This window comes from Sylvia atricapilla, chromosome 1, assembly GCF_009819655.1.
Source record: "Sylvia atricapilla isolate bSylAtr1 chromosome 1, bSylAtr1.pri, whole genome shotgun sequence".
Taxonomy (NCBI): domain Eukaryota; kingdom Metazoa; phylum Chordata; class Aves; order Passeriformes; family Sylviidae; genus Sylvia; species Sylvia atricapilla.
The window spans coordinates 44,912,483-44,937,606 of record NC_089140.1 but is presented as its reverse complement, the minus strand read 5'-3'; the positions used below and the strand labels follow the sequence as shown (position 1 = coordinate 44,937,606).

The 25,124-nt window shown below is 39.2% G+C and overlaps 1 protein-coding gene across 8 annotated transcripts in view; it reads left to right on the top strand.

Annotated features, from left to right (window-relative positions):
- Positions 1–25,124, top strand: part of TRAK1 (trafficking kinesin protein 1) — a 129,257-nt gene that overhangs the window by 72,925 nt on the left and 31,208 nt on the right. For 5 of the 8 annotated variants that reach the window (XM_066321321.1, XM_066321285.1, XM_066321304.1 and 2 more), the window contains exons 4-5: positions 16,737–16,813; positions 19,994–20,110. In XM_066321321.1, coding sequence (XP_066177418.1) covers positions 16,763–16,813; positions 19,994–20,110 — 168 coding nt within the window. In that variant the 5' untranslated portion in view covers positions 16,737–16,762. Of the gene's footprint in view, positions 1–8,133; positions 8,311–16,736; positions 16,818–19,993; positions 20,111–25,124 lie in introns of those variants that run through there. The other 3 variants (XM_066321330.1, XM_066321312.1, XM_066321295.1) reach the window with 2 other exon arrangements.

Genomic DNA, 25,124 nt, shown 5'->3' with positions numbered 1-25,124 from the left:
GCAGTAACATAGTTTCATTTTCCATGGGGAAGGCAGGCTTTTATCAAACTGTGTGGAGGAGAGTAGTAATGGACTAGATTTTCATTATTAATGTACCTCATGTCCCCAGTGAATTGCAACAGTGTGATGCTGTTGTTCTGTGAGCAGTAGCAGGAGTTGTATCATCTTTCTTAGCAACGATTTTTGTTTCCAGTAATGGAGGACTCCTTTGAGCCTGTAAAGCCAGAAACAGCAAAATGCATTTTCTTCATCTCTGCATCACTTTTGGAGCCAGCTTGTCTCCATGGCAACACATTAGTCTGAAAGAGATGTGGAGACTGGGGAGGAAAGGAATGAGTTAGAGCCAGCCGGGCGGTGGTGTGTGTCCCCAACGTCAGCGCATCAGCCTTTTGATAGGAGGATTTTGTTAACGCCCATCCAAGGCTCCTGTGCAGAGCTTCTTTATTAGAGGAGCTGCCAGGGCTTCTGCTTCCTTTCTGCATCCTTTTTCTTTTTTTTTTTTTTTTTCTTCCAAATATACCCTCCACACCCCCCACCCTCCCTTTTATTTTAGTTGCGGCCTCAGTGAAGATGTGCAGCTCATTTTCAGCTTCCCGTGAGCTGCCTTGTGCTTTGGCATTTTGCAAAGGCAGGAAGGCATGGCTGCATTTCACTTGACCTTAGCAGCGAAGTGAAATCTCCTGTATGTCACTGAAGGATACTGACTATGCAGAAATTTATTGAAGCAGATTATTATGAACTGGACTGGTATTATGAAGAATGCACGGATGGTAAATATTTCTTTCTAGTCTCTTGTTGTAGTATTTGGAGCTCGTAAGACCGGAGCATCATTATTCAATGGTTTTAAAAAGGAAATACCCAGAAAAAGGCAACACCCAGGTGTAGCAGAGATGCCTGCACCTCAGCATCTCTTTTGAGTGTGCTGCAAGAGACTCTGCTGTATAGCTTTTTCCTCTCTGAAGGGAGTGGCAGAGCAGCATATGCTCTATATGAGCTGTCTTTGGGCAGGGGAAAGAATATTCGGAAAGATAACTATCTATAATAATTGAGGTGAATTTACTGACAGTAAGATTGATTATTGGTTAAAGTTTAGAGTCTGCGTTTTTTCTTTGTTACCAATATTCTGTAATATGTATACATTTGATATGTTAGTAGGCAGTACATGTTTTCTCTCTGGTTATTTGTGAAAGACATTAAAAATGTGGGTTCTTAAAAGTGAGCAGGTTAACTTTTTGAAGTGGAAGAATTACAAACTCTGGCAAGCATTATCTTTTGTGCCGTTTGCAATTTTTATATAATGTTTGCTAGGGTGATTATTTCTGTATCAGGACAGAGTGTTTCATCAGGCTTCTGACAGAATGAACAGAAGAAAGGGTAAGAAATTGCTGAAACTATTCTCTGCAGCAAGAAAAAAAATCCAGATCTTTTACTGATAGCACTCTGAAGCAAAATGCACCCCTTAGGAATGCAGAAGTTTTATATGGATTTTATTCTGGTTGGAGAGCTTAGCTTAAACAAGGCAATTCCAAGATAACAGTGAAGCAAAGCACAGAAAGCAGTGTAGGCCTAGGGGGTAATTATATATGTAATACACAAAGATATTTCTACGATAGTGCTCTGATAATAGTACCAGAGGAGATACGAAGTATAAAGATGAGGGTGATAAAATTTGATTTTTTTTATGGTCTTTTGAGTGTCATGGGCCTCCATTTGTTTCTGAGTACTAGATTTCAGAACTAGATGCAGTTTCAGAAGCTTGTTACCCTTGAATTTCTCTTATGTTTAATTGATTATTCCTGTCCAGGTGTTAAAAGAGAGAGGTGCATATTCATTTGAGAGATCTGACCACTTTAAGTTGGATTGAATCTATTATGTAACCTTTATCCTCTAGGTTTAACCCTAGTAAATACTGTAGCATCTGATTAATCTGTATGATGTAACAGCCTGAGTTGGCCTGCTTTTAGAAGCATAAGAAACTGACCAGTTGTACAGTGGATAGAAGCTTTCCCCAGGTTAAAGTTCCCACAGGTAGCATTTTCTTTTAAATTTATTTTCAGTTGTTCATTTTTATAATCCTTTGTCTGTCTGGTCAAAGCATCATATGGAACGATGGTGTGCCTGAATGTCTGAGCTAAGAGCTGATCTGCTCACCCATTTTGTCTTAAGCTGTGTGCTGCATTGGGGAAACTGTGGGAGTTCCACGGTTATGGAGCAAGCAACAGGTGTTGGGCAAACATTTAAATACCTTGTGGGATGAGGGCCTCAGGTGCACAGTAGTGGTTGCTCAGATTCTGGGCTTACAGGTTTTCTTGTCAGTGCTGAGCCCCTGCCCAGAACACTTCTTCTGTGAGCTGGGATCTGCAGAGTCAGCTGGAGTATGTGCTGGCTGTGCTTGAAGTATTTGGGAAGTTCTTCCCTAGGAGAAAGAAGGGTTAAATGCCTGATAGGGAAATACCTCTCCAGCAGGTAAGGCATAATGGGTTTTTTGCATTTTTTATTACTTTTTTTTTAAATTAGAGTATTAGTTATTATATGATGAAGGGTAGTGCTGTCAGTCCTGTCTCACCCTCTCAGATGACCAGCAGTCCTAGGGGGTTCATAGAATTTAGTGGGATTTAGCTCTCTTTTGCTTCTTTGAGTTCAGGTCTGTGTGAGAGAGGAAGATTTGAGAGATGCAGTGGAAAGCACAGTCTTTGGCCTTAGAAACTGGAATGTTCATTAGGGTTTAAAATAGTGTTGGCATTTACCCTTGACAGAGAAAGGTAGTCTGATGGTGATAGCAGACAAAAGGTATCATTATAGTAGATAATAGAGCTTTTCCAAAAACCTGAAGCAGATGACATATTAAAAGAGATGCCTGTCTCTTGATTGGTTTTTTATTTTTCTGCCATGTGTTTGTTGATACCAGCATCATTTTCCTGAGATTCTTTTTCCATTCAGTATAGTGAGATAGGCAGTTGCAGCTCAGCTGACCTATTCTGGATATCTATTTTAAGACAAATTGAAGCACAGTTAGAGTTCCAATTTCTCTGTCGTACATGGATTCTCCAGAGCTCACATGTATGTGTGCATTCATTTATGAATCCCACACAGTTCATCTTTCATGATAAATGTTGGAATATAGTGGGTGGTACGTTAAAACTAATAGAAATCTTCACAGGATAATATCTTGCAGAATTATTTTTCTGATTAAATTGTTCATACATTCTTTGTCAGAGCCTCTGGGACTCAGATTTCCATTTAAAACACATTACTTTATTTGGTTTCTTCTATTTAATAATTATTTTAACAGTATATGTTTTCTTGTTCTGCAAAGAAAAAAACTGGTCTAAAATTATATTAGAATGTAAGGTTTTAATGCTATTATTTAACTTAATAGGTAAAGAAGTGATTCCATGTCACCTCAGATGTAATGAATTTCTGTACTGACTGACAGTAATGTCTTCAACTTGCATTTGGTGGTGGTATTTTTTTAATATCTTGCAAAAATGCTCAAAATTTACAATTTATAAGTCTTAATAAAGACTTTCTAGGGTTGGAATAATTAATTAATTCTTTTACGTAAGGTCCTTTATGGAGTTCATTTTTGGTAGGAGTAGATGGAAATAGACAATCAAGTGTCACACTCTATTTGAATCACTGGTGTTAACTAACATTACAACAAATTAAAACTTCTATAAATAACTATTACACTGTGCTTTTTATAAACATTTTCAAGTATAATATGAGTGACACTTGTCACCTTACTTGGTGTTAACAAAGTATATTGGGTAGGTGGGATGGGGAAAGAGCTGGGGCTGAGCTTGAGTAGGAAAGTAGCTATTTTCATAACAGACTTGGACAGAACCAGTGATAAAGAGGAAAAGCTGAAACTTTTCTACTCTTACTATGAAAGGTAACAGTATAAAAGTTCAGGTTCATTTAAGTGTTTTTTTTTTTTTTTAATAGAAAAAAAATACATCTATAAAATCTCACATGCAACTTGGGGGAAAAAAATTAATACTTATCCCCCACAAACTACCAAACAAGTTAACAAAAAGATAATTATATATCCATAGAAATTTTTGTGGATATGCTTGTTCCCTGCCTCTCAGTGCAATATTTTTCTAAAGAACAATGCTTTCTAGAGAAATCCAGATTTAGGTTTAGAGCAAATTACTGTTCTTGTGATTTTTTCCATTACTTGTTTATTTCTACCTCAACTGTTTATAACAATGCATGAGTTCAGTTGGCTATGATTCCAGATGACTTTGTGAATGAGCAATTGGATCTTTCCTCCTCTTTTCATTTGCCCTGAGTTTTTTGAATTTTTTGCGGAGGAAATGGCGTCTTTCCCTTTCTTCCCCTGTGAGATCCATGGTGTGCCTGGATTGTTACACATGCTGAACCTTCTGACCACTTTATGCTTGCCTGAGCCACTCCATATTGTTCCAGCATCCCTTCCTGAATTTTCTTCCCACTCACATTGAAATATTTTTACCACCTGCTATGTTTGCAGTTATTGTTTAGAGCTTCTCTCCTTTACTCTGCTTTCCAGTCCACTGATACAATTATCAGCAAGCTCACTAACTTTCTTTTTAACAATAGTAGACAATGTTACTGCTTATTCTTCTTGATCTCTTAAGGGTGATTACTTCTTGTTGTCTTGCTTATGTTAGGGTGGTGACCCATCATCTCCCTCATGCACTGGCTGCTTTTATGTCCATCCATGTAGACAGAGTATCCCTGTGTTACTCTGAATCTCAGTGGATGCTAGCACTGGATATGCTACTGAAATCTGGGAGAATCTTGTGAATGCCCTTAGCATGCAATTTCTGAAACAGCCATTGCTCTGTAAGTATGCAGCTAAAATGCTCATTCAGGTTGACCTCATTGTGCTCCCATGTCTTTTATCTTTATACATGATAAATATAGTTGAACCTTGCTTATATTCACATAATAGTTGATACCATTTTCCTGGTGTTCTACTTTTTGCCATGCCATGTCTTTCTCTTTACTCCTTCATTGACTCCCTGTTCTTTATCAAGTCACATAAGCCACATAAGGCAACACACATTGCAGCATAGGGATATTTTTTGTTTTTATTATGTTCAACTGCTAAGTATTGAGATAAGTGTTTTCCCATTCATTCCATTTCTTTCCCTTTCTGCAAGAATAACATGCCGTCCTTTTGGTTGAGTTACAGAAGATATTTTGTGTGGGATTTTGAAAGAGTGGGAAATGTGAAACCTGTAAAAATTTGAACAAACTAACTTTGCTTGACTATACATATTAAAAGAAAGCATGCATTCAGTAACCATTTTATCTCCCTTCTTGAAGAGCCCACCCCAAAATACCCACCTTTCTTCATCAACATGTTTAAATCCAAGTGCTGCCATTTCATCTGCTGTTTTTAGACTTGTTGGCTTACAGAGAATCTCTTTGTTCTGGATGCAGCATTGTTAGTAACAGTTAATTGTGCAGAAGTTAGATATTTTTATTGATAAGGGAAAATTAAAATGATTTGAATGCATTGGAGTTCTTTGGAAATAATGAGTCAGGCTATGTGGGTTTGTTTGTATTGTGTCCAGCCTCACCCTTCTTTAAACTAGCTCCTCTTTTGTGTGTTTCCTGTTTAATGGCAGAGCTGCTGAATCTAGTCTGTACCTCAGTGCAGCCATGGTACTGGGAGTGTGCTTGGAGCACTGCAACCCCCTTAAAAGCCTCAGAGTGAGGATTGCAGCAAATACACCAAACTTGCTTCCCAGTGGCAACCCATAAAAAAGAATCTTCATTCTAGTGTACTCCTAAAGTCCCTTAGTATGTACGTACAGGAAATATTTAAAATCTCTTTTGAATCTTTCCCAATTAGATTGTATATTTTCAGAATGGAATACAATGTGGCTTATTTTTAAAAGTTTTCATCCATAGCTGCTTATTGTTTGGTGCTAGTTGGAAACCTGGCTCATAGTCTTTAGCAAGTAAATGTTCCTGCCACTGCTATGAGGTTGTAATACAGAATACATGAAAAATCAGTTGATAGTGTGAGGGTGGGGCATACATTCCTTCACCACCCATTATTGCTCCAGCATTTATCTTATGCTGATATCAAAATAGGAATTGCAACACTTTCTCTCAGCTTTCGAACATCGGAGTCCTCCTGTGTGGCCTGAGTTGATATTAGTCACAGTTCAGAAGTCAGTTTGTGGGAATGTTCAATTACTCTCCTTATATCATCTTGTGTTTTGGACAGCAACATGTCTCCTTTCAGTGTGTCCTTCATAAACTAGATGGTTTGCTGTCGTTGATGACTTGTCAGGATCATTAAAACCATAGCATGTTATGCAGAGGTGGACTTTCTGTCCCTAGATTTTAAAAGGTGCTTCCTGCATTCTTTTACTATGACTTATTGGTTTGGTTACTTTCTCAATTTCCATTTTCTTAGCTATTACTGAAATGTGATAAATGGTCACTGAATGGCAAGTGGGTATTTAAGGCCCTTGCTGTCTGATTGTAATTAAAGAGTTGATTCACTGTTACAGGGAAGAACTGAAGACAAAAAAGCTCTAAGCTTCAGAAACTAGAAGTGATCCTCATTATTATTAAAATTGCATATTTTAATGTAATGATGTAGGGAGAAAGAGACAATCCTATTTTTCACCTGAGTTCTTGAGGCTATTTCTGCTGCTGATTATTGCAGTAAATTTTGGCAGTCATAGATCAAGTTGCTTTGAGTGGCAAAATCTTCCTTTATTCAGAAATGAGGTGTTTCTTCCCTCAGCAACTACTTGCATGTATTTCATATCCTTTGGCTGTTATTTATGTAAAAATTGCTGCATTGTTTGCGTATAAGTATCAGGGGTTTAAAATGTAGAACAAAACCATTCATCGTTGTCGTGTAAACACAACATACTACCCCATTCTTTCCATCTCATACTACCCCATTCTTTCTCACCACTAGAGAAATGGTAATAGCAGAATTGCTCCTACATGACCCAAACTTACATTCTGGTGGCTTGCAATATAATGTTTGTCTGTCTGTTCCTAGCAGTTGTGTCCCCTCAGAGGATGATAAGATGCCTTTGCCTTGCAGTGCTCCCACTTTGCCTGCAAATGCTTTGCCCTGTGGCATGGATAGGAGTGCTTTAGCAGCAAAGGGCGCCTGCTTGCTTGCTGCAAGTCAGGGAGGCAACTTAGCAAACATTAAATATCTATGGCTACAAAAAGTTAAATAAGAAAGTTAGCTTGCCCTGTGTGTGTAGTCAAGATTAGCAAACACAACCTGTTGGAAACCAAGAGGCCTGAGCACAGGAGATTTGTTTCTTGTTGAACAAGCACAGAGGTGAGCATGCACCTCTGAAGATTCACTTGGGTGCCACATGTGGACTTGTGAGGTATTTCTTTTCCCACAGCAGGCTGAAGAGAAAAATGACTGTGGAAATACAGAATTCGACAGCTAATGGGATATGTGATTTAAGTTCTTTGTACCAGTGTAGTCTTCCCTTTGTAGAAGTAATAAAAAAAGCTCCTTTCCCCAGCCTAATTCTTCCCTTAGTGGTTCTAGTGTGTGGTGGATGCTGCAGTCAGACTGTACTGCACAACAGCCCAGGGTATCAAGATCTCTCTCCTGGGTGGGATTGGCTGTGTGTGCACAGGCTCAGGCTGTTCACAGCTCCAGTGAGGTCTTGCTGCATTGGGCAACACGGGAGGTGATTTATGAATCTGTGCCAGTGCACACCCTTCCCCAGGTGTGACAGTCAGAGGCTGGGCCAGACTTCCTTGTTGAGACACTTGCGGGGAGCTACCACTTCACTCGTAAGAGCAGGGGCAGAAGAGAGGGAGCCTTGTGGATGTGAGGAGTGTCAGGGAGGGTCTTTCAGCCCACTGACCTTGTCTGAAACATGTTGGGGGGGCTTTTGGGCAAGAACTGGCTACTATCAGAGCTGGTCTGAGAAGCAACATAAATCTTCTAGTAATTATTAGACAGATGGACTCTTCCCTCCTCCACCCCATCTGTACAACTCAAAGCTGTTGTAGCTGTTGTAGCACTAAGGACGAGTACTCAGTCTCTCCGGAGTTTCCTGGCTGAGCATGTGAGTGAGGAAAGATGGTATCCTGCTTTGTGGAAATCCTCCTCTGCTCTCCCCTAAGAGACAGCCTTCGAGGGAATGACTTCCCATCGCCTGTGAGACTAAGGCATCGTTTTGTGTCTGTCTGGGATAACTGCAGCAATGTCAGGAAACGAAGAGGAAAGCTATGAATATGACTATGAAAAGGAAAATGAGAGGCGACGCACTTCTAACAGGCAGAGCCTCGATATCTTGGAAGAAGGTACTTTCCACCTTTTGTTTTTTTCATCTTTCATGGTGGTAGCACATGGCAACGTGCAAGTGATTTGAGTGATAATTGTGGATTAAATAGGCAAAATTTTCTGTTTTATGTGTGTAGCCGGTATGTTTGGATGAAGTATTCATCTAATATCTAAATAAGATAAATCTTAATTTATGTATACTTTTTTAAGAAGAAAAGCATAATCAACAGATGTAGTCTGTGCAATGCCTATTTTATAATGAAACAGAAATTGGGAAATTTTCTCTCTCTGGAATTGTAGTGCATTTTTTATACACACACAATGTGTGTCTTATGGAACTGTATATTTTAGGTTGTCATTCCCAGCAGGTGCTTCTAGAACAGAGCAGCAATTTTGTGCTTATCCATGAATTTGAAAGTGCATAGACAGAAATAATCCAAATGTAGGGTCTTATGACTTAAATTTTCAATGTAAAAACCAACCTAAGAATGTTGTCGTACTTTCTGGAAATAATGGGCAACTGACCCGTTCAGATGGAAATGGGAGTGTCCATGCAGTGAACATCCTCTTGTGCACCTGCTGTATGGAGAGGGTACTATTCTAGGGCTGCTTCTAGCCAATCAGCAAAAGCTGAATGCCCCATTCCTGTTATTTCATGTGCTGTAGGTTTTGTTCTGAGCCAGCAGTTTTATGGTAGAGAATTTTTACGTCATAAAAGTAAAAATTCTACTTTTACTTCTTACTTGATGTAAGGATGCTTTGAAGGATTGTTAGCACAGAAAATGCCATGTGCTGTGAATTTATATCCTTGTTTACCTCAAGGTTTCCAGTTCCTGTGTCCGGAGTTTGTGGTGAACAAACCATGTTCTCTGTATGCCATTGCATAGGATTTTCCTGTAAAAAACTCCCTCACAATCAAATATCCCACCTGGTTTTCAGATTTCTGTGTCTGTGCAAAAAAGAAAGGTGCTGAAGAAAATACTGGTAAAAAGAAAATTTAAAACGGGATTGGGATGGAGAGGAAGCTTATCAAGTGAGGCCAGCTGACATTTTTTTTATAATTTATTCCTGCTTTTTTAGCAATTAAATTATTGCTGAAGCATACGTCATGCTGTTCTTATTCTTTCTGCTGACTTTACCTTTCATCCAGATCTAACAGTCTGAGGCTGTTCTTTTTAATTTTGAGAGGGGGAAAAGAAAAAGTTGAGTTCTATCTGGGATATATTTAGCCTTCTGTTTCTACAGAGCCTTCTTCTCAAAAGCTCAATGTGTGTTTGAAATGTCTTCTAAAGTTGCCTTTTCTTCTCCACCTATGTGTTCATGTCACCTACACACTCAGTGTAGCAGAGATACAGATACACAAAACCTATATATGGTATTTCTGTGTATCTTTGCACGTGGGAGTGCTTGCAAAGGGTAGTATTTCTCTCAGAGAATGGGTGAGTCAATCCATTCTGTAAGGAAAGCAGATGGAAACACCAGCATGTAGCCTTTTCATCCTGAACAAAAGAAACATTTTAGCTATATCTAGCTGTAAATCTGGCACCAGAAATGGGAAATCAAAGGATATGCTTCACTTCAGCCATTTATAGTTATTGAAAAGAAGAGGATAAAAGTAGAATAATTAACACTCCTTAACTGTTTGGCCTGTTTCATGTGCAGGATGCGTGCTCACTTCTTGACTATTATTTCCATAGTCATTTTGATGTAGTGAAGTTTTTTCTCTGTCCTGACATTTGTCAGATCCTGTAGCTCCTCTCAATCCTGTTTCTGAGCCTGTCACAGAACTAAGGTTATGCCTGGCAGCATTACAGTCAGCTCTCTTGATGAGAGTAGAGGGCACCTTCATAAGAGTCTGGATAAAACAGTCCTAGAGTCACTGCATTGCTTTGGAATTGTAAACTTGCCTGACAGCAATATGTTTACTTCTCATTTGCTAAGCTGGCCTCAGAGCTAACTGCAGTGAAACTTAGCTCAGGGATATCTGTTGATAGTGTCTACTCAGATTTTCTTCATAAAGGAACCTGAGCTGTGAAAGGACAACTTGCCAGCTTCCTTTGATTAGTGATTTTTTGGGTCAGCTGTTTCTGAAAGGGATCTGTGTTTTGATTCTTGCCTTTGCAGCTGGGAGAGGAAAAGACTTACCTACATAGGACCTATGGTGGCAGCCATTTCCATCTACTAATGTAGTAGTTTAAAAACACTTGGTAAATTGCAGGCATAGAATCTGTCTCATGGTGAATTAAAAAGAAAAAAATAAGTCTGGGGATCACTATTAAAGTCTTAAATCAGGAACTCAAGGGATCTGACTTTCAGAAAACGTAAAATACAATAGGATGGAGGCCATTTAGTGCTCTGGAATCTGTGAATGCTAGAGCCAAAAAGATGGAGAGGAGTCATTCTTGAAAGCTTTGGCACAACCATTCTCTCCCAAAGAGCTGGAATGGGAAAAGATCACATATTTAAGAAAGAAGAGAGCAGACAATGTGTGGCTTACAGGCTTTTAACTTCATTTTAGGATTTTTAAAAATATACAGATCCTAGTTTAAATCTTTCACCCATGTATTAGTTACATTGACTTCAGTCTAGACATTTCTTGACAAGAAATGGATGGAAGAGAGTATCAAGACAGTAACCTAGTGGCTAACAGTAAAAAATCCTGCAAAAAAAGTTTTGAAGAGAAGAGCTATCCTGAGCTATATCTGTATCTTAATCTGCATTAAGGCAGTTAAGATAATTAAGGTGTTCTCTCCAGAGACCTTTTCTTAGTATCACTTAGTCTGTATTTTCCAAGTTACCACATTTGATCTGTTTATGCTAATAGAAAGAGCAAGTGTCTGACACTCTTTGAAATTTCTTTTAACTTGATTTTTCATTCATCACTAGAAAATTTCATACAGTTCATGTCCTACTTAGAGGAAGTACTTTGAAATTACTCCCTGCCTGAGGTTTCAGGCAGAGGCTTTAGAAAATAAGTAGAAGCACTGGTTTGTTGTTTTTTGGGGTTTTTTTGCAAACCTAAGTTTAAGTAATGACAAAGGTTTGTATGCGAGGCTTTAAAATTGGATTTGCTAAGATATTTGAATGAGAGAAATGGCAGTAAAAAACACTCCTTGAACCATAGCCTTAAACAGCATGAAAAAAAATTTCTTCCAGAAGAACCAGTACCTGCAGCTTAATAGTGAAAGATTATTTTGCTAACTATGCCATTGAAATTACAGTAAGCCATGCTGTAGCATTTGAAGAAGAAAAAAAACCCCAAATCTATTGGATTATCTGTTGGACTTCCTGACTGTGTAGCTCTCACATTATGTTCTTCCAGACTCCTGCACAGGGCTCACCCACAGTGTGACCTGACAGCTTTGAAGCAGCTGGCACACTGTGACCACTCCTTATCCCTCTAACCAGGGTCACGCCACCACTCACCTCCCCTACTGCCTCCCTGACTGCTCTGCTCCCTGCTTGGGAGTGCTGGGTGAGGCTGGGGCAACTGTTGGGCTGTTTTGCTAGGATTTGGATTTCTAGCAAGTTGTGACTCAGAAGTGCATTCTTTTTAAGCTCTTTAAATGGTCATATTCTCTTAGGGCTGTCTCAAATGTGGCAGGCAACAGCAGATCTGGAGCCTCTGCCCCAGTTTAGCCAGGGCTGCCAAAACCACCTCTGCATTGGTGGAGAAGCTATCATGTTTATCTTTAACTGTGGAAAATCAGTAACAGCTGATGGCACATTTGAGGTACAGTTTTCCTGAGTTTATTTGAAAGGTGATATACCTAGTATGGCACAGTTTCAGAATTGCGCATGTGCTTGGCTTAAGCTGATGTAGTAACCTGTGCCAGAGCATAACTATCAGTGGTTCTGGAACTGATGCTGTAATTTTTAGTGGATGCTTTATTCTTGGAGTGTAAAAATACCCTTTGAGGAATGAATCCATCAGGAGCTGAGGAGTCCAGGTCTGCCAGGGTCTTTGACTAACTCTTGCCAAGTGGCAGTAGGGAGCACAGCTGCTCAGTCAGATTTGCCATGTGTGTTCTGTGTGGCTCCATGTGCAACCTTCAGGGTGCCATGCCCTTGCCAGTGTATCTTTGGCGTTTGGACAGGGCTGTGAGCAGAGGGCAGTGAGACAGAAGCTGGTTGTGGGGCAGGGCTTGTCATGACTGAGCAAGAATATAGCAGGCCTTGCCATAGTAAAAGGCTTTGGGTAGGGAACTGTTATGAAAAAAAAGCACTGTCCCCTCCTACCACCTTGTCAATAAGAAACATTGGTTGTTTAAATGGCAAGAGACCTGTGCTCCATGAACACTATTCATTTCCGCTGATGGAGTTTCTGATGAATTAAAATTTTTGTAGTAGGGAAATCCTCATTCACTGGGGCCTTCCCTGTTAGACTCTGTAATTAGACAGGTCAATATTGTCTTCCCCAAAAGTGAAATTTTACAGTGGCATGTTAGCCCTCTTGTGCTTCCCAGTAGTTAGAAATAGATGTGAAGAGGAGCAGTGGGAGCTGGGCTTTCCTCTTCAGCAGTTGCAAATCTCTTTTATTTCATTAGTTTATCCTTGGTTGATAGGTCTCATAAATGAAGAAGGGAGTAAATGTTGAGGGATGCAGAGAACAGGAGCTGAGGATACCTGTGACTGCTGGCACTGATGATGTGGTTTTTTTCTTCCTTCCATTTGAATCCTTTGTTTGGCAGGTAGTGCCTCATTGCAGAAGCTGCCAGTGGTGGTACTCTTGTTCCCCTTCCCTTCTATGGCTGTCTCCTGTTCCTGCAAACATCCTATAGTCTTAAGTAGCATACTTGTTGAATAGGTGATTTTTGGGGAGCAATTCAGAAAAGTGTGTGCGTTCCTCTGTGTCCTGGCACATCTTCAGCTTGGGAATCAGTGCTCCATTAACTAGATGACAAGGAATAAATACAGGGTGCACCCTTTCAGCTGTACTTTTGGGAAACACAGGAATGTGGTTACCAGTAAATTTGCAGGCTTTAGGGTGGTATAAAGATGGTGCAAGGTCCTTTAAAGCAGAGGAAATGTTTGATCTGTGTAGTGTTTGTCCATTTGCGTGTTTGACTTCAAAAAAAAAATCCCCAAATACTTCAAGCTGCAAACGTGTCCCCACTACCATATATTTAGTGCTGTCATGAGAATAATGTGATGGAAGCTTTCTCTGTTCTTTGTTTCCTGTTCTGGATCTGGGACATTAGCTTCAAAGCACTTTCCAAAATAGGTGAGTTTTTTAAAATTACTCTTTCTGTATTGTCTGTCAGCCTTCTCCATAAGCTGAGAAGTGCAAAGTATATTTGATTCGGCTGTTTGCATGTATCCATGCACTTAGGCACAGTGCTCCCTATCACCCTCAAGCAAAAATCTACTCATGTGTGAGTGAGCAAAATGGGGTCAGTAATTTGGCACTGCATGTTTTGCATTACAAGGCACTGTCCTTCATTTGCTCTTGTTTTGTCTTTACAGCAGCATTATCAGGCTCTCATACTCATCAGAAACTCCAGCAGGCTAGAAACCTACTGTGCAGGATCCATTACATGTGTGGCATGTTGGGGGGGATTTTTCTGCTGCAGACTTCACTGATCACACCTCTAAATGTTTTTTCAAAATAGTCTGTCTTCTTCACTGATAGATATTTTGATCTAAAAAAATCTACTAAAGAAATAAACACTGCTGTTTGGAATTGGTCAAATATTATCTCATAGTCTGTGGAGGCTGAATAAGTAGGTATTTAGACACTTTTTGGGATTTTTTTCAGTGATTCTTCTGAATTCCACTCTCCCCTTAGGTTTTACCTTCTCTTCTCTGCAAGCATTGATTTCTGAGTAATTGAAAGCAAGATCCCTATGCATCTCTCCGCCCTCCTTCCAAAAGGAAATCCTTTCTTTTAGTTAGTAGCTTTGTGTTTCCACAGTATTGTATGTAGTAGTGTGGATAGTATGTATGGACAGCGGTTGACTGACAGATTTTATTATATGCAGTCTATTGAAAATTATTTCCACTTGGATGAAGAGGATGCATAAAAGGACATTTCTGCTTTGAAACCCTTCTACACTGGCAGAGCAGTGTATGAAGATCTCTGTTTTACAATCACCAACCAAACTTTGATGGAAATTTATAGATATAAAAGCTCTTGGTGACCAGATTCTGCTTTGCAGCTGGTAATGTCTGTTATTGTAATGCTGTGGTATTGCCTTGCCAGGTTAAAGTTAAATGGCAAGTTCTGAAGGAATAACCAAGGGAGTATCCCCACAAATCAGCCTTTATCACTCTCTCAGTGAGTGACTTTATTCTGTCTGTGAGAGCACCATCTTTTTATCAGCCTGGCTGTTAGGAAGGTTATACATTTACCTGAATTAGGATGGTATGAGGTTGCCACAGTCCGGCTCATTGGTGGTTGTTAGTGCTAGGTACAGAGTTGATATGTTAGACCTTGCTAATGACAATATCAAATATTATTTTACAGTAGTGATGGAATGTTGTAACCAAGGGAACTATTTAGTGTGCAGTTGTATTGGAAACCTGCTGGCGTCAGGGTTTCTGATAGATAGATGTTTTATGGCATGACTGATAAACTCGCTATATTTAAAACAAAACTGAGTTCATGTGTATATGTGGATCATTAGTCTTCTGAACATTACACTATCTGTCTTTATGTGAAGTTTTTATGGAAAACTTCTGCTAAACCCCTTCTTTAATCATAGCCAATGCTCTCTGCAAATTGCTGCATTTTTTTCTGTGGAATCCTTATTAGTCTACTTTTGGGAAATACAGCTTGTAGTTTACAGATGAACTGTATTTTTACTTCTGCAGTGGTAGAGTTATTCATTCTATAGATAATTCATGTTTGTCAAGTTCTTACTTTGAAGCATAAACCTTTTACTGTTACCACTTTCAGACTTCTTATTTGGATAAATGCAATTATATTTTGAATATTTTTGTATTCTCTGAAGTTCACTGGCACTACTCATGTCAAGAAATATTATAAATGTTTTTAGGATGTGATCTGCAAAAGTAGAATTAGAGAGATGGGAAAATAAATGAAGAAATTGAATTTATTGCCATAATTTAAATAATTTAGATAAATGATGTTTAGGTAGGGAAAAATATTCTCCAGCATTTCAACAGATATCGAAGTACCATTTGCATTTGATGTATTACCAATGTGCCTTAGTGGTGATCAGCTGTATATATTTTTATATATGCAGTTTGTATATTTATGAATTAGGTAGTGTTGTTTCCTTAGTGTGACAAACTGTCTCATGCTAATATTACTGTACAGTTCTGCTTTTTTTTTTTTTTTTTTCCTCCTCCTTGTATAAATCCTATTAGGGCTGATCTGTCTCTTCCCCTGCCTTAGTGTGCACTAGAACATTAGCGTATCTGCCAGAGGAGCCTTAAGTGACATTGCCAAGGGTAAATCCCCTGAAGAACAGTTCAGGCTACAGCAGCCTAATAACTCATTGTCCATGTGATCCACTGAATTTCATTAGCAGTCCTTTTTTCCAGAATTACTGGTTTCAAGGAAAAAGTGTAGTCAAAAAACAAAGAAGAATAGAAGGGTAGAGCACAAAGTGCTGTTGTTTCCTGTGACTGTTGGTGATTTTTTTGAAAACCTGTGTCTTCTAGATAAATCACTGTAGCTTCTTAAAGGATCCCCTGTGGTGGTAGATTGAACTTCTGCATACTTTCTTCAGTCCTCTTCAGCTTCTTCTGAAACTCCTGGTTCCACCTTAGTGATTAACAATCTCAGCCAGTCTAAATAAATATTTGTTATGAGTGAGACTGTGGTCACTGGTGTGGCTGGGTATTACAAAAACCATTTCTTTTTTTGCATGCATACTTTGCTATCTTGAAGTGTAAAACACAGTTCTTATCAGATTGATATGACATAGTCTCTTCCTGATGAACAATGCCTCTAACAGTATTGGAGTTAGTTGTTCATGGAGTAATGCTTCTGCATGTCATACAATGAGTAGGTGACATGATGGAATCCTAATTATGAATCTAAAAATGTCTGTTTTGACTTCCTAATTATTTTTTTAATAAACTGAAGATACTGTTATTCAGAGAAGAAAGTTTTAACATTTTAAGTTTGTTCTGCCTGACAAAAGCAAGTGCCTATTACAAGGAACATTTGTATTACCAGTATCACATGAATACTGGATTTTTTTGAGGGTGGATAGGGTGGGGGGGCACGGGTAGAGGATTGTTTGTTTGTTGTTTTGTTTGTTTTGAGTTTTTAGCTCTTGATACACTCATCCAAAGGTCGGCAAAAGCAGTTTTTTAGACTTACACGCATCTAAACTTAGAAAGGTATTTCTTGCAAAGGATGGAAGTTGAACTTCAGTGAGCCTTGTGTGTGTCTTCCAGCTCAGAAAATGCTGTGATCTTCTCCCCAATAGTACTACTTATCTGATTAATGTTTTGCTTTATTTCTTTGCAGTTTTATGTGCTGAAAGAGTGGGCCAGATGACTAAAACATACAATGACATAGATGCTGTTACACGTCTTCTTGAAGAGGCAAGTATTACATCTCTTTAAGAACCCTTACACAGTATGGCAAAGTAGTACTGAAATTATGTGGTACCACTACTAAACATTGTTGGTAGATTGTCCTCCATTGTGGATGAATAAGGGCTCTGAGTGTGGACACTTTATCTCATCGGTAAGGTAAATATCCTTTCTAAATAAAGATAATTTGTTTATCTCTGACAAATGGACTCATTACTTCTGGTTAGTTTTCAATTGAGGCCTCGTAACTTGTTCTTGGCCAAATGTTTGCCCTAAGGAAGGAGGAGAAATCATATTAAAATGACACATATTTTTACAGTACGTTTAAAATTAAGAGTAACATTATTGATGGATATATTCTTTTCAGACAATAATTTTAAAAAGCTGACAGACTCATTTTCGTAAAAACTTTCTCAGATAATTTCTGTCCAGAGAAGTACATAGGCACAAAATTAGAAAATACAGACTACTGTTTGTCTTCTTTCCTTCTTTTTCTTATGTTTGGTTGATTTAGTTGTTGTTTGTGGTTTTTTTAATACCATTAGTATGAAAATTGGTATTCTTGTAATCCTTAGCACTCAAGGAATATCAAAAGCAACTGGCATGGTACTATGCTTATGTTCAATAAATATCATGATAAGTTGACTAAAATTAGCTGGTTTTCTGCATTAAATTTGAGCAATGATTTTCCAAAGAATGCTTATGAGTAATTCTTTAGGTGAAAACTGTTACAATTGTATTAATTCGTGGCTGACTGCAATTTAGTCCTTTATAGTCCATTGCTTGCTTATTGCAATAGCAGTGTCAAAAATGGGGTCTTTCCAGCCAGTTGGGTCTGTTATTCCTCTAATTTTGCAAGGAAACAAGCATAGGAATGAATGCTCATGTCTCCCACCTGTTCGGGATACTCCTCAGTGCAGTACAGTCTTAAATTTTGTGCTTTGAGCCAAACCTATTCAAACACAAGTTACCTGTTAAAACTGATGTGTTACCCAAAAGACTTCTGGAATAATTCATCACCTTGTAGTAACAGTCTGTTAACTTGTTTGTGCCCTGTTCCCTTTGCCTTGTTTGCCTGAGATTTACTGTATTTGGTTGGTGGCTCCTTCTAGTAATGATGGCAGGATTCTGCCAAATTGTTTCCTTCCCTGAGTCCCTGTAGACAAATATCTATAGATTCAGACATCACACTCATGGGAGCAATGCTTGAAGGACTGGCTGAGCCAGTGTTTTAGAGCTTCTTGTGCACTTTCCTATCTGGAGGTTGAGAAGGGAAAAGTAGGGGAGTGTGTAACGTGTCAAAGTTTATTAAAACAAATACTTTCAGTGAGCCTTTTTGTTTTATTTGACCATAATTTTGGATGAAATTTCTCTGTTCATAGAGATAGGTGCACTTACAGCGCCTTTCTCTGTTCTCCATATGATGGTTATAAGAGATTGCATCCATTTGCAGAATTTAACTCGTTTTGTTGCTTTCACACATACAAGTGAGAGAAAAAAACCAAAAGCTACGCTTTGTCTGTCCTTCATGTTTGCAAGCTTCAGGTGCTTGCATTACAATATTGATAGAGTGAAAGATACAGCATTTGGGAAGATAGGAAAGAGAAGATCTTGAAACAGCATGTGTGCAGGTATTTCAGAAATCTGTGCCTATAGCCCCCTGAAACTAAAGGAAGGAAGTGGCACCAGGCCTGCCTGGGTGTGTGGTAAGAATTGGAGCACATTTCTTCATAAATCTGCTTTGTTATATTTTTATTATAGTAGTGTAAGTGTGCCTTGCTTCTCAGAATTACTTTTTTTATGCATTGCTGTAGTAAATTACTTCCTTATCATTGCGTGAGTAAGAGGTCTATCCCCAAACTGAGATTTAGAGGTGAATTGCTAAAAGTTGTGTAGGAAGGCTGGAGGGGTTATTTTAAGAGCCTGGACATGCACTTACATTCCTCAAATTGGGTGTTAAAAACCAGTGCTGCTAGATAGCTCCTCCTCTGTAGAGTTAGAACCATAGCAAAGTGAGCCAAGTTAGTGAACAGTAAGTTGGCTTAAAATATATCCAAATATATTTTGGATAGCTTCGTGGCACCTATTGCTCTGAAAGATTGTATATAAGATTATATAAAGGTCTTATGGCTAGATAATGCCAGTAGCTTTCAATGCAAATATAAGTCTGACCTTCAGAAACCATTTGGAAAATGCTATTTGCAAATACAGCATTGATCAGTAACCTCTCTTTTTATTTACTGTTTATTATATAACTTTTTTTTTTTTTTTTTCCATTATGAAAGCCTCTTCATTCAAATTTATTGACTTCAAATCCATGTGAACAGTAGCTGTAGGTTTTGTAGGCTTTGTCATTAATGTATCCATGACATAAGGTAGCATTTAGTCACAATATCTGGGAGGTAGTCAGGGGCAGTAAGCTAGCTCCTAACAGTATTTTCAGTGACAGGGAGAATGTACCTAAGGGTACATCAGGGGGTTGACCCTAGCCCCATTTTACCACTATTTTAAAAAATCTAGTAGTTAAATAAGAAAATGATAAATAGAAGTGTTTAATGAACAGTGCCAAATTTTATGCACTTTATCATCCTCTCCCAGGCAGATTACAATCCCATCTACCAGCTTCTGCACGGCTGAGACATTCATATGTATATGTCATCAACAGGATAAACTTCTAGTTTTTATTGGTACCAGTGGTGAACTGTCCAGACAGGTGATTTCCAGTATTGTGCTCATAGAGGAGGGGGCGGAAAAGGCCAAGCATGACATGAGAGTAACCGCTTAATGCAGTTTGGGGCATCTGCAAAAAGGAAAGAGATAGGAATTATTTTCATACAAAAGCACTAATGGTTGGCATACACAAAAATAGGAGCTGAACAGTCATTGTGGTGGAACTGGCTTCTATTCCTGCATAGATTATAGCCTTTTATTCATAGGTGGAGCAAGTGGAAACCAAAGAATGCTTTGAGAGAGGGTCAGTCTTTTCTGTATAATGCTGTTGTAAGGTATGCAAGAGTAGAAAAGGAAAACCAGCAAAAACCCCCGAATAAACCTCACAGAACAAAAAAGTCTTTTTATTGTTGAAGTGCTTGTTCCTTCCCTTTCAAGGCCATTTTACCCTCCCTTTAAACCTTTGCTGATTAAAAATATATAAATTGAAATGGGCTTTCTGTTCTTAATGCTTCACAGAAAGAACGGGACTTAGAATTAGCTGCTCGGATTGGCCAGTCGCTGTTAAAGAAAAACAAATCACTGACAGAAAGAAATGATTTCCTGGAGGAGCAAGTAGAACACATCAGAGAAGAGGTAAGATTTTTATGCCTGGATGCTGTATATGCAACGATGGGGGGAATTTCCTTCTAGCTTCACTTTGTCTGTTCCTTTGGCTGTGGGCAACCTGCACCCGTGTCTGACCCCTCACTGCTAAAAATGCCTTCCTTATGTCTAATCTAAATCTGATTTCCTTTGGTTTAAAACCATTACCATTTATCCTATCACAGAAGACCCTGCTGAAAAGTCTGTTGCCATCTTCCTTATAAACCTCCTTTAAGTACTGAAAGGCTGCAATAAGGTCTCCCCAGAGCGTTACCTTCTCCACGCTGAGCAACCCCAATGCTCTCAGCTTTCCCATATTACAGGAGAAGGAATATTTCTGTGGCCCTCCTCTGGACCTGCTTGAACAGGTCCATGTCTGTCTTGTCCTGAGGACTCCAGAGCTGGGTGCTCACCAGAGAACAGTTGAGGAGGAGAATCACCTCTCTCCAACCTGTTGGCTATGCTTGTTTTGATGCAGCCCACGGTATGGTTGGCTTTCTAGTCTAGGAGTGCACACATTGGTGTGATCAATAAACCACACTAGAAAGCTTATATCATATCAAGTAGCACCTGTGCATTAATAGAGCTCTTTTTCTCTAAGTAAAACTGTTACTAATCTCCAACTTAATAATCGAGCTAGGAGCCAATGTTTTTTCTCCTATTCTCAGGCAGTGACTTTGCTTTGTGAATCTGACCCATATGTGGTTTTGAGCAAGACAGAAAGCAAGAGAACAATGAACCACAGTGGAGTAAAAACTTTAAAAATGGTTCATAATTAACTATGCTCAGGGGTGTGAGATGGTTTGTTATAAACATCCCATGTAAAGGATGAAGCGTAGATGGAGTGATGGGTGATGTGCAATAAATGGTGGTGGAGCACGCACAATGATAATATGCTTTGGTGAGGCCTACCCTTTTTGGTCTGGAAAACTAGTTCTGTTCTCTCCCAAAGGAGCGCTGTTGCTTGCTGCCCAAGTCTCATCCTGAGGCAGACCAATTTGTGTATTGGTCAATATGGCATGTTCTAGCTATGTCCAAGGTGACTGGACAGGACTGTGTATCCATATCATCCATCCAGAGTGCAAAATTTGATTTGAGGAACATGGAGGACACGGACAAGCTGCCTCTGTCCATGTCTGTTTTTATTTAGTGGGACTGAGGAGCAGCATTAGGGAGAGTGCCACCAGAAATAAGCCTCTTACCAGGTTGCTTGGTATGTTGGGCCATATGTTCTGTCAACACCCCTCTTTCACACAGTTATTTTGACTCCTTCGGAAACTGATGCATTTGAGGCAGAGCTCATCAGACTTTAAAGTCATGACACTTTTGTGTACTGCTTTTCATAGGTTGCGGGTTTTCTATTAAAACTGAATTTTGAATATTTGAACAGAGCGGTAATTAAGACAACTGTCTTTAGAGGCAAAAGATAAGAGAAAAGAATTTATTTGATATCTCTAAAGTTCTGCAGAAATTGCCTAAAAAAGTTTGTCTGGGACATATGTGTTTTTTGTAATACAGAGACAAATTCTTCCTGGTGTGTGGTGTAAAATTAAGGTTTTATTGGTGTATGTCTCATGGCATGAATAATTTAGTTTTATATCTCTTTGATCTTTGTCATGACAAAACCTTTTGTCCATCCCATTAAGCAGACTGAGTTTTTCCTTTGTGCTGGTAACATGCCATGTTGATAGGTACATGTCAAAGTTATAAAGACCTGTGCAAAGGGCATCAAATTCTTGTGTTTGTCTTTTGGGTTTGTGCTTTTAGGTGCTGCTGAGTTTAAGAAGGGACTATGATCATGCTCAGTAAAAACTGGTGTAACTGAGATTTTTGCTGTACTAGAGAACACAAGAGTGAGTGGACTGAAGCAAGCACTTTAGTGTGTGCACAGACACTTCAGTCTCAGCTCATTGTTTCACTGTTGTGTTCTAGAAGGATAAACATTATACTGCGGAAATGTTCTTGATTCTAAAGTATTTTGCTTACACAGATGGGTGTCTGCCTTTTCACCAGCAGAGCGTGTTTCCCAGGTACAGTGTGTCTATCTGCTGTTCAGGAAGAATGCTGCAGCTCCATGTTCCTTTTCTCTGGGATGGTGCTGCCTAAACTTTGATATGATCTCCTTTGATATTAGAGCTCAGTATAAAAGAAATGTAAACCTTAAATCTGCACAATGTGAATTATATTTGGAATGGAGTAGCTCTCTAGGTTTTACCTTCTCTTAATCTTTTGAAATTTCCCAGTTTCTGATCTTTTTCCTCTACATGTTTTGTCCTGTGTTTCCGAAGCTAAAATGGCAGTACTTCCAATGCAGTGTCAGTCCTCAGATAACACCACCTCACCACCTGTGTTAACTTCTGGGTGATATAGTCCTCTAGACCTGTTATTCAAGTTCCAGGTCACCTGTCAGAGTTTATGTTTTGATGATAGCAGGTTTCAAAGTCCAGGTTTGATTTTGTTCTGTGTAAAGTGAGAGGAAAGAAAAAAACAGAATTATAATCTGGAATGGAAACTAAAAAAAGGGAACATTGCTTTTTGGTCTATTAAGAGTAGAAAGTAATGTTGGATAGACAGAAATGCTCTTTGACCTGGTGCTTGTATGTGTGCTGTTTACATACGGTGTAACAAGGTGTCTTCCTTTTGATTCTTCCTAATTCTGACCTGTTAAGCACTTAGTTGCTGTCACGAAAACAAATCAGCTCTCCTCTTGAAACAGTTATTCATGATTCAGTAAAGATTGATCCTGTGAATTTGGTCCCAAGTCTTTAAACTATTGTTTGCTGTTTGAGGATACTTTTATCTTCTACTGAAGTTACTTTAAGATAGGTGCTATAGCTATTTCATGAGTTAGTTCTGAAGCTGGGTGCAGCTGTCAGGCCAGCAGAGGCAATGAAAAGCCTGGAGAGGTGAGTTACCCCCATGCTTGGTTCTTGGGGTGTCGTGGGCCTTGTCCCATGCACAGCAAGGGCTCAGTGGCTATTGTTTGGTAACAATATCAAGATTGTGCAACAGTAACACGGTAGTGTTGGCTCCAGAGGAAATGTAGAATGGGCTAATTCTGTTCATAAAACAAGCGCAGTGTCTTGCAGTGTGAAAATCTGTACTGGGTGTGTCTGGAATGCTGATAATATTCTTCACCAGCCAACTGGTGCTGTGCTTCGTGTTTGGGACTAAATCAGTGTTGATAATAATGTTTTGGCTATTGCCAAGCAGTGGTTGTGCAGCAACCATCAGGCTCTTTCCTTTTCCCCTCATGCCCCTCCCAACCTCCCCGGGTTTTGTGTTGGGGTGTTTTTTGTGTGTGTTTATTTGTTTGTTTTCCCCCCTCTCTTCACTCTGTCCACCATCTGCACTAGATGCTGGAAAGGTGCACAGCTCTGGTAGCTGACCCAAACTGACCAAAAAAATGTTCTATACCATATGTTGTTATGTTCAACAATAGAAGGTCAGGGAAAGGAGGAAGAATCTGGGACATTCATGGTTGTGGTGTTTTGTCTTCATAACTGATAGTTCTGTGTGTTAAGGTCCCACTTTCCAGTAAGTGGCTGAACATGCGCCTGCTGATAGAAAACTGATTAAATTCCTTATTTTGCTTTGCTTGCATGAGAAGCTTTGGTTCACTTATTAAACTGTCTCAGCAAGAAATTTTTTTGCTCTTGAGCTTCTGAGTCTCTCCTTCATCTTGTGGAGATTGCATGCTCAGCTGGTGGGTGCTTAGCTGCTCACCAAAGTTAACACACTACAAAATGCTGCATCAAAGGGAGGTGTTGCTGGGAGTTACTGTAGTGAGTGTTTCACAGCCTGATTGAGATTGGAAGCAAGCTCCGGAGGTCATCTTGTCCAAACCCTCTTCTCAAGCAGGAACCCCTACAGTCCATTGCCAGGGATTATGTCCAGACAGTGTTGACTATCTCCCAAGGATGGAGACCCCAGAAGCTCTCGGGGCAACCTGTGCCACTGTTCAGCCATGCTCACAATTAAAACGTTGCACCTGATGTTTAGGAGGGACTGCCCATGTTTCGGTTTGTGCCTATTGTTTCAGATCCTGTTCCATTAAAAGATTCCATTAAAGATCAACCTTTCTGGCTGTTCACCCTCTTTTGGAGGATTAGAATGCTCAGAAATGGCAGTAAAAATAGTAACCTCAGTCTTTTTAATTCATAGGAAAAAAACAGTAGCAAGAGCTGGAGATGATCTAGTGTCCACCCACATACAGTATCTGTATTCTTGCTTCTTAAAGAGGCTGAGTTATAATGTGCTGAAGGGAAATAAACTGTGATTTTTTTGGTTCAGCATTTTTGCTCTTCCTGAAATGGAGAAAGTGAGCCTCCAAAAATTAACGGACAAATTTTAATACTTTTCTAAAATGTGGTTAGATGGAGATGGTTTTTTTCCCCCTTGCTATTTAAAACCCATGTCTCAGGAGGACTTGGTGCCTTATCACTTCTCATTATGCAGAACAGTCTTAGTTAAGTAAATGACCTTGTTTGCTTCAAATTCTGAATAATTCAAGTGCTTTTTTGGATTGTGTCTGCTTTTTTGTTCCATGAAAATGGAGTTCAAATCTATGTCATTGATATTCTCTATTTTTTTTCTAGTAACTACAAAGTTATTGTAATTGTGTGCTTACAATATGAAAAGTGGAAGTTTATTAAAAAGAAATGTACTGTGCATTTTTTACATGGGCAGGTGCAAACTGAGGGCCAAGCCTTGCAGTGCAAGTGGAAGGGAATGGATGTATCTGATCAGTTATGCTGTCTATAGTTCTGCAAGGCAAATAAAAGTAATCTGCTGCAGGCATCTTAAATCACAGCTGTGGTGTACGTGCTACTGTCTAATTGGGCTTTTAACCCTTTTATTGGAGAATAGCAATATAAAATGACAAAGATTACGTTTGTGGAGTTCACAATTACAGGGAATCTTAATCACCTGCTTATGATGTTTTGTTCATTTTTGATGTATGTGTGTACTAAGTATGGGAATCCCACAAACTACCAGAGCCAAA